The sequence below is a fragment of the Sceloporus occidentalis genome, unplaced genomic scaffold (genome assembly GCF_023333645.1).
Source record: "Sceloporus occidentalis isolate IW3139 unplaced genomic scaffold, rSceOcc1.0.p SCAF_126, whole genome shotgun sequence".
Classification (NCBI taxonomy): domain Eukaryota; kingdom Metazoa; phylum Chordata; class Lepidosauria; order Squamata; family Phrynosomatidae; genus Sceloporus; species Sceloporus occidentalis.
In genome coordinates this window covers 1,536,688-1,546,481 of record NW_028317106.1, presented here as the reverse complement: position 1 = coordinate 1,546,481, position 9,794 = coordinate 1,536,688, and the positions used below count along the sequence as shown (strand labels likewise).

Sequence of the window (9,794 nt, the reverse complement as noted above, 5' to 3'; positions counted from 1 at the left end):
ACCGAACTTCTACCTATGAATAGCTTCGGGTAACACAGCCTGGCGAAGAACGTGATGTATAAAGCACTGCCACTGCTTCCCAACACAAACATGTGCTATATATATATACACACACAGATACACCGGTATATATATATATATATATATATATATATACATACATATATACACACACACATAGAACGGCACGCATTCTGGCAGCCATACACGCCACCCATGTACACCCTGACCTCACCCAACTGCCCCGGGCAGCACGGTCCAGGACTCACACCTACCAGCTAGGGGCATTTCTTAGAAAAAATATGTTTCTTTGGAAAGAAGCCTCCAGTAAACATACTTTCTGTATCAAATATCAGTAATTCTGCTAACCAGAATGCCAAGAGGGCAACAAAATAGCACACGGTCCATTCCAATTTGCGGTGTTTTAATTGACTCCCCCCCCCCCGAAAATAAATGATTCTGGGGTGAAACAACCTGACATATCCTCCAGCACATTACCCCAAATCGCTTACTTAAACAAAAAAGCAGATCTGAGGCGTTCACGGGTGATATTTTGTTTATCTAACCTGTTTGGGCTGCTTTTGTGTTACTTATGTGTTAGCGTGTCTAGCGTGTCCCGGTCCCTTTAAAGAATGTTATTTTAATGGTTTCTTAACTGTGTCTGCGAAAACATGGCAGTGTTCTAATTCAGAACACGGGGTGGCCAACGGGAAGCCAGCAGCACACGTGTTCTGTACATACCATCTCCTTCTCAGCCAATCACAACTGACCAATATCACCCATGGCCGCTTGGAGGCCAAAAGATGTCTTCCCCGGGCCTCTTAACACTCACCGTCTGGAAGGCGTGATGGAAGCAGAAGACCTCTTCGTCCTAATTCAGCCAAAGCCAGACAGCCCCCATGCCAGGCGTTATTAGTCTCCTGAAAACTGATCATATATGTGTATTAAAATCAAGCAGTGCGGAGAATTGGGGACAATTTAGGTGAATTTCGAAAACCATTAACGTAAAATACAGGCGGCTTTTCTGCTCCCTCGTTACGGTGACTTTTCCATTTTCTTTCGGAGTAATGAATTTAGTAACGTACGCATTGCGGGTGTTAAAACCACAAAAGCGTTTAAGATCGTCGGTTGGCGTTAGGCGGCAGCCCGCAAGGAACCGCCACGGATATACAGCGCCGGCTAAGAAAACATTTACTGAATGTAAATAAATAAAATAAAATGTAAATTATCCTGGACCTAAGAGTCGCTCCTTTGGCCGACGGTCCAGGGTGAAACCTCGATCCATCGCGCTGGTCAATAGGACGCCGGCACGGGGGATCTGAAAGGCTGCCGACAGCCAAACAACCCCCCAAATCAAAAAGATCAACCATCGCAACAACACGACGGCCATCGAGGGGCTTGTGGCCCCTCACTGTTAAAGCTGGTGGGAACCGAAGCTTCACAAGAACAGCGTCCACTTATCTCATTAAGTTAACCGATCGGGTTGGTTGTCGGGAAGCCTCCTGTTCAGGCTGCGAGCGCGAGCCCAAGACCAGCATTCGTTTTTCTAGCTGCTGTTTAGTTCTGAATCTTTAATGTTTCCATAACAAGCCGAGATTTAGCACAGAAAAAAATAAGTACATATTTTGCTAGCAGCAAAGATAAATAATAATAAAAAAAAAATACTAAAAATATTATGTTTCCAACTTACCTAAAACAGTCAAGGACAGATCCCACAACATCGTCTGCCAAATCTTTGGGGAGCCTGCCAGTTAGTCTGCCGATCCTAGAGGAGAAATAAGGGTTAAAATCGTCTTAAAGGAACAGACGCAGCGTCCTCGATTCCTGATATATTAGCTGGAAGGAGAACACAGGGCAGGGAACACAAGAAACTCGGCAAACACGCTTGGTGAATGCCCGCGGGGCTCAACAAATTCGACAACAGTGATGTTTACTCTGCCAACTGCAAGAGACCTTTAACCGCCGGGCCAAAAATATATTAATCTTTTAACCGCAAAGGAGGATCGGCCTACCCTTTTGCCGCAGACCATCTGACAATGGTGTCTTTGTCCTTCAGTCCAACCAGCAACTGTTCTGTGAATAGACAAAAACGTGAGAACGTTCCTGTTACTTTATCAGGAAAACAGAACATTCGGAACTTTTCTCAAAGTTGCTCTTCTGCGCCGCTCACTTTAACACCTTTGTAACCGTTTGCCTCATTCATGCCGGGAGCACTCAATAGTCATGTGACATAAAAGCAGACACGGACAGGTCGCGATAATCCGTAGGAACCCATCGCCATGTCACCAATACATCATTCCCGTTGTTTGGGTGTTAAAGTTATCAGTACAACAAAAATCAAAACCAAAGCGAATGTCGGGAATAAGATAGACTTGGGTAACCGAGTATTCCATCGCATTGTTTTCAAACGGAAGAGCTCAGTTCAGTTAGTGGCAAAAGGCCCCTTACCTAGCAAAGCACGCTGTTGAATATAAGTGACTGATAACCGGTGTCATGTCCTTGGGGGTGATTTTATCGGCATTTTGCCCTTGCCGCCTTAAGACAATATTAGTGGCTTTATACCCCGATTAGCCTTTTAGCCTAAAAAAGAGCTCCAGCTGAAAAGGCGAGCAAGAAGAAAATTCTTCATACTCTCATTCACGGTCGCTCTGTACCCTCTTGTTAAACAGTTTACACCCAAAATGTTGTTTACAGAGATTTATGATATGTAAGAATCTTCCCACGGGCTTTATTATCTAGCGTATGATAAAAAAAAAATTATATATACATACATATATATATATATATATATATATATATACACGATGTGTCCATATACATGATTTAACTATGCAAGCCTAGCTGGTATCCGCTCATTCAGTATGGATTCATTATGGATGGGGGCCGAGGCCAACCCATAAAATGCTTATGAAATATCCCAACTCTGACAATGACCTCATAATGCATAACGGTGATGTTATAACTGATATTATTCTGATAATAATAATAAGATACACCATTTGTTAGGGTTTGCTGGGTTGTTTGTACTTAACCCTTTGTGTGTCTTAAGTGTGATCCACGCAGAGCTCTGTTTAACACCCTGAATAAAAGTAAAAAAAAAGAACAAACTGTCTCAATGACAGAGAATGCGCAGCTCTCCCCCGACAGGTGGTGCAGACCGCGGGTTACCTTCAGCTTCCATGAGAATGTTTACAGAGCGAGAGGACCTATTAGCCTCCTTGTATAAACTAAAACGTTCCGAAGCATTGTGTCCGTCAACACAGCCGAAGTGAGGAGGCGCAAGCACAATGCTGATCGCGTATCACACAATTACCCCTTTCACTCCACAATCCCTGTCTACACAGAAACAGGGCTGGGAAGCCACAGGCTCTTTCAAACAATGCAAACGGAGCGTACATGCGCGCCCTGAACCCCGCAAAGACAATCGCAAAGACAAAAAAAAAAGCCGCCTCAGCAGAAACCGTGATACGAGTCGGCTTCACGAGAAATAAACAAGGTACAGATCATGCGAGAAGAGCGAAAACCCACACACACACACACACACACACAAAATACTAGTATTGCAACAGATACAATCGTGTCGAGTTTAATCCAAGGATTAACCCCCTGAACAAACAGCCTGCGTATTACCCAAACTGCCGGTGGCCAAATGTGGAAGACTGATATATATATATATATATATATATATATATACCATATATATATTATACATCATCATATATATATACTATACATATATATATATATGTGCAGCAAATAAGACTTTGAGAAGCCGTCCGTATAGAATAGGCATGGCCCGTGGACGTGTCTCTGTGATCACGTCTCCTCCGGGGTCACAAACCATGCCTGTCTTTCTCGAGACACAGCCCGATTCCTGGAAGTAGATGGGGGAAGAACAGACAAAGATATTCTTTCTCAGAAAATGCACGTTTTTGGACTCTCCGGCATGTCTAGCATTCCCCCGGCCCTCATACTTCTGCAGTCAGGGTGACCGAGGACAAAACCGAACACAAAGTATTTGGCCGAAGGGTCTTCGCGATGATCGACTCCACAAAGCTGCGGCGTTTTCCTTACCAATGCCCACCCAACATACCTACAATGTTCTCAATCTCTTCGGGGATATCGTACTCCTCGTCTTCCTCCGGCGAGTGACTCGGCTCCGGCACTTGGGTGTCGGAGGGAGACTGCAGTAAATTGGCTGCCAGACACCTGGACCCGCGCTGATACCTGCGTGACACGGAAAGCACATGGTAAGAACACACCAACACACTCCATACCATATTCACACATCCAGAAATAAACAATAAAGCTGCGGGGGGTTTAAAATTACAGGCTCGTCATAAAAAAAAAACTTTCCCGCAAAAGTATATTAATTTGTACTTTTCTGGGAATTGCGATAGAGCCGATACTAACCCAAAACGCATTCTTCTCACGTCCAGGAGGATCAAAGACCGTTCTCTATATACTTCTGGTTTAGTTTAGTGAATGTTTTATTGTGCAGTTATGTTATATTTTCATGGACGCCTCTAAATTATTCCAAAGACATATCAGTTATATTAAATATACACATTATGAATCCTAAAAGGGCACTGCGAGTGCTGCACACGCACGTGAATCATTTTATTAATAATATTATATATATAATATCCGGTGGAAGAGAATAAAAGATGGCGGAAATTATCAAGAATAAAACGCTACAAACAGCAAGTGTTCCAAGTTGCCCATTATATATATATATACGGTATATATATATATATATATACGGTATATATATATATATATATATATATATAATCATCATGAACGGTATATGCAATGAATCGCACAGCTTTAATGTACTGCTGCTGCAGGGGCAAAATAAACATGAATCCTGAAATCTATGTGTACGCCGCGTGTTATCTGCCACCGGAAAACTATTCAGAACAAAATCTGAGTGAGCGAGACCGACTCTCACCAGGGGGCAAGCGGGTGGAAAAGGCTTCCCGGCCGACTCCCGAAGGGATATTCCCTCGGCTGACATGAAACGGAGGGACTGGAACCGGAAAGATGGGGTATATCAGCGCGGGAAATCTAAGCTCGTGCCTGCGGGAACTACAATAACCCCAGAGGAGATCCGAGTGCCTGAGTCTGCGGGAGACGGCGGCTGCCTGCGCGCCTGTCCCTCGCAGCATCACCTTGTATAAAGCCCAGCGGCACAGACCGCGGGACAGACGGGAGTTATGAGAACGCCTGCGTCCGAAATGACAGCCATTTATTCTTCTCACCAACCCCGATACGGCCCTCAATACGAACGATTCGATTTGGTACCGACCGTCGTTTCTTACGTTTGTTCCATCAGACGCGGCCCCCGGCACTGAAAGTTCAGTAAATTAACCGAAAGCGGGGTGCAGCCGGGCTCCGCATACCGAAACGGGCCATTTTCATGTCATTTGATGAGTATTTTTTATCCACCAACCTCCACTTGGCCACCTTGGTTTTCAGGAAGGTGAGCCCGAGGCGCTGAACCAGTTTGGTGCCCAGTTTGCGCAGGATCGTCTGGTTGCTGTCGGATAGTCTGCAGCTGTCCAGGGCGCTCAGGACGGCGGACGCTGGGGAGAGAGAAGCGAGGGCCGGCTGTTAGAGGGGGTGTCGCGGGGATAACTTTTATTGTTATCTACTTTCCAATTAAACAACTAATCTTTAATACCAATAAAAAGCAGGCCTCTCACCGTGCGGCAGGCAGTCTCCTCTCTTCCCGTGTTTAAAGAGCTGAGCCTGAAAAAGAAATTGTCGGTTTTCAGACAAAAATACACTTTCTGACAAAATAGATTTTATTCTGTGCAATCCCCCCCCACCCCAGCACCAAAACCTCCTCTAAGCGAACGTAACCCAAGCCCTGCCTGTGTGTGTGTGAACACACAGAAACAAAGAACCCGACGGCAGATCGGCCCCATCCGGCCCCCGTTGTCTCTCCTGCTGTAAAGACTCAAAGCTTAATCAGTCGTTGGTCTCATCTTAGATTCAGGAGCCGTATGTCTATCCCACGCATGTTTAATACCCTCACTGTATTACCCTCTACCGCTTCTGCTGGGAGGCTCTTCCACTTATCTAACACCCCTTCTATATTCAGGAGCCACACATTTATCCCATGAATGCTGTGTATACCCAGCCACGCCGAGATCACACACCATGCTGCCCAAAGGGCTAAACCCCGAACGCTCCGTTATTACGCACCCTGATCATGTCACGAGCATGCAGCCCGGCGACTCAGGGGCCCATGTAGATTATTTCATGCGTGTGTGTGGGGGGGGTTATCATGGTTAGGATATGACGGGCGGAGAAATACCCATTTGCAGTAAGAAGGCAGAGTAAACACTCCTGACCCGGCGCGGCGGCCAAACGCGGGCGCATCGGAGGCTTCACATTTCTGAACATTGACTCAGCCGCGTAAAACACAATATTACTGCCCCGGCCGCTCCGCGTTGACCTCATTATCTGCATCCCGACGCATCTGGAACGGGCGCCGCATTCCCCAACGTTCAGGTTAAACACAGAGACGACCCGATTCCCAGCCCGGCGTTACCGGCCCAGCGAGTCGCCGAGGCTTCTCGTCCCGCAGAGAAATGTTTTCCATCCCAACACCGGCGGAACTTTACAGAAATAATAAGCAGCCGCGGGAAGAAACCGCAGCCCTCACATTCGTGAGCCGTATGCCTATCCCATGCCAGTCTAAATTCCCTCGCTGTATTACCCTCTACCACCTCTGCCGGGAGGCTCTTCCACTTAACTACCACATTCTCAGTGAAGTAAAGCTTTTTAGTTTTCGAAGCACGCTCCATTTACTGACACTACGCCTCGCCGTGACCCTCCTGCTCCTCATCCAGTGTTGACGTACACATCGTAACATCACTTTGGGAGACTCAAGTGACCTCTCTGATAAAGCGGTCCGGGGCCCTCGGGAAAGAACATACAAAGCGGTTTGGGCGCGCGGAGACAGAGAGGCTCTTCAGGACAATGTGTCAGAAATGTTCTCGCCATCAGCATAAGAAAACCCAGCAGCTCCCGAGAGGATTAACCTGATAATAGGCGACTATTTAACACACAATGAGCCTGCGAGTCGCGCATGTATGGAAAACACAATCCATTGCATGCGACAATACACAGTATTAGCAATATAAATACACATGGGATAGGCATACGGCTCCTGAATCTTTAGAAGTGGAACAGCCTCCCAGCAGAAGTGGTAGAGGGTAATACAGTGAGGGTATTAAACATGCATGGGATAGACATACGGCTCCTGAATCTAAGACGAGACCAACGTCTGATTAAGGTCTGAGTCTTTACAGCAGGAGAAACGGGCGACCAGACGGGGGGCCAGATGGGGCTTATTCTCTCTTTTTCTGTATTAAGGGGCTCAAATAGTAAAATCACTCGGGATGAAATCACAGAAATAATATCTCTGTTACATTTCCTGCGGCAGCAATATTTTGCTTCTTTTACACAATATTATTTTTCTGGAAGGCAGCGAGGAGGTTTCATTTAAAAATATTTATTTTTAAATAAATAACAAACAGGTGAGCGGAACTCTGGGATAGATACAATGTATCCAGAAAGTGACGGCAACAACGTGTCTGAATGCATGTCAACGTGTTTGAATGCACGTTAATGTGTTTGAATGCACGTTAATGTGTTTGAATGAGCCGTTAAGATATTTCCAGCAATCTAAAGAGCAGAAATCCAGAGTTTAATCAGATTAGCACTTTTTTTGTATTCCGGGAGCTGGCTTTGCGGGGCAGATACGCTTACACACTGAACCCCCAGGGGGTATTTTGAAAGCAGTACTAATTGTAATAAGTGCCTTAAAAGGGTATATTAGTGAAACCGTCATTAACAGAATTAGGAGGCCACACCGGCTCTGTAAAAGAGTGTCGATGCCGTCTCATCAGACGTATTCATTCATTCCTTATTTCGGTCCCATTTATTTATTATTAGTTTTTATTATTTATTTGTTATTATTATTATTTTTTTTAAGTCAGAACCAGTGGGAAGACGACGGGCCCGATCGCCTTAATCTGGCTACACGTTCATACTTTTGACGTGTTTCAGATTTTTAGGCATCCAGTATTAATTAAAAGAACTGGAATAAGAAGACCTGAATTTATGCCAAGATGGACAGCTGGACGGTGTGTACGGCGCTGTGCCGATAACAGCTCAGCCTGCACCAGTCCTGCAAACCATCGACCTTAAAGTAAAGTGACAGCGCTGGCTTCTATTAATACATTATTCATACATTTATTCACATTAATATCAATAATAATTAGCACAGAGACACGGACAGGACACGGACCGCGCTCCCAGCCGGAGCATGGCGGTGAATGGAGACGGGGATCCAGTGTTGGTGTCCTGCCGAGTAACGCGGCGCAAGGTGTACGTGTAACACGTCTCCGTGTGATCACCAAACAAGCACCACACCTAATACTCCTCCACGTAACGCGCCGGGGCTCGGTTTTATGGGCTGGAGCCGCGGAACATCTTCCCCAAGCTACATAAACGGCCATTATTAACGAACGATGACGCCGGCGACCCGTCTCGCATGCTTAGGCATCGCGTTCAATTACGGCAGCTGACACAGTGGGATTAAAACATCACAACCGGTTCGATGACCTATAAACGCCTCAGACATGACACGCGGCTTTCATTCCGGATCGGAACAATTATGTAACCCTGATAGATTTCATAATCTCCGAGCCGGCCGCGGTCAGTCCGCAGGATCGCAGCCCTGGCCGAAGTATCTGCGCCTAACGTTCTAACACGGAACGTCCACGGAAAGATCACGCCTGACACTTACTCCACCATCAGCCAATCAAAGGGGTCGCTGGAGACCGCCATTCATTTACAAATAGGGTCTTTCAACTAAATCAGCTTATTAGTTATTTATTTATATAGTGCCACCATATTCCGCAGCGCTGCACTATGGGTAAAAGAGAACATAAAAAGTAGTAGCGTCCAACAACAACTGTCACTTACAGAAACAAAAGGGAAGGAGGGCCCTGCTCAAAAGAGCTGACAATCTAGAAGCTTATGAAGGAAATAAGACAGTCAAATGCTATATGTTAACCCTGCGCTGGGCTGAAGCTGCCAGGAATCTGCAAAAGGGATGCCATATATATACACACACACACATATATATATATATATATATATATACATACATACATACACACACATAAATATATATATAGAATTCTTTCACGGTAAGAAAAGATAAGCCCCAGAGGTTAAACTCCTTCCTGCTTCATCTCAGCTCCCCGCACCTTCAGATATAAAGATTCTAAGGCGACGTTCGCGTGAAACTGTGACTTTTAGTGCCTCGGGGTCCCGTAGAACAGGATCATAGAAGAGTCACCTGTTTCAGGTGCCTGGGGCCGGCTTCGTGTGTTTACAGCTCCTCCGAGAAACGCCGGGGAGATGCTTAAGAAAGAGATATACGGGTAGAGAGGGGGAAAACACAGAAACTAATGGGGTTTTAACCAAAAATAGCCTGGAACCGACATATTCAGCATGCTGTGATAGCCTCTCTAACATGGTCCAGCGGTACGTTTTAATGACAGATACGTACTCGTGTGCGTAGAACATTATATTCCCAGCATGCGCCCGAACGCTGATCATTTTGTATCTCTGTGAATAACATAATCATTTAATTATAATAAAAAAAACCGCAGCTACATTTGTAGTGAAATTCAATGATAAAGAGAGAATAATAGTTTATTAAAATAGTAGTGGATGTATGGAAATGCCAACCAGCAGAACTCACA

The 9,794-nt window shown here is 45.4% G+C and overlaps 1 protein-coding gene across 1 annotated transcript in view; it reads right to left on the bottom strand.

The window, feature by feature from the left end:
• Nucleotides 1–9,794, bottom strand: part of LOC149281933 (tubulin-specific chaperone D-like) — a 53,588-nt gene that overhangs the window by 36,710 nt on the left and 7,084 nt on the right. Inside the window, 6 exon segments of the mRNA XM_089498833.1 lie at nt 833–927; nt 1,691–1,765; nt 2,013–2,073; nt 4,094–4,227; nt 5,456–5,588; nt 5,709–5,754. Coding sequence (XP_089354959.1) covers nt 833–927; nt 1,691–1,765; nt 2,013–2,073; nt 4,094–4,227; nt 5,456–5,588; nt 5,709–5,754 — 544 coding nt within the window.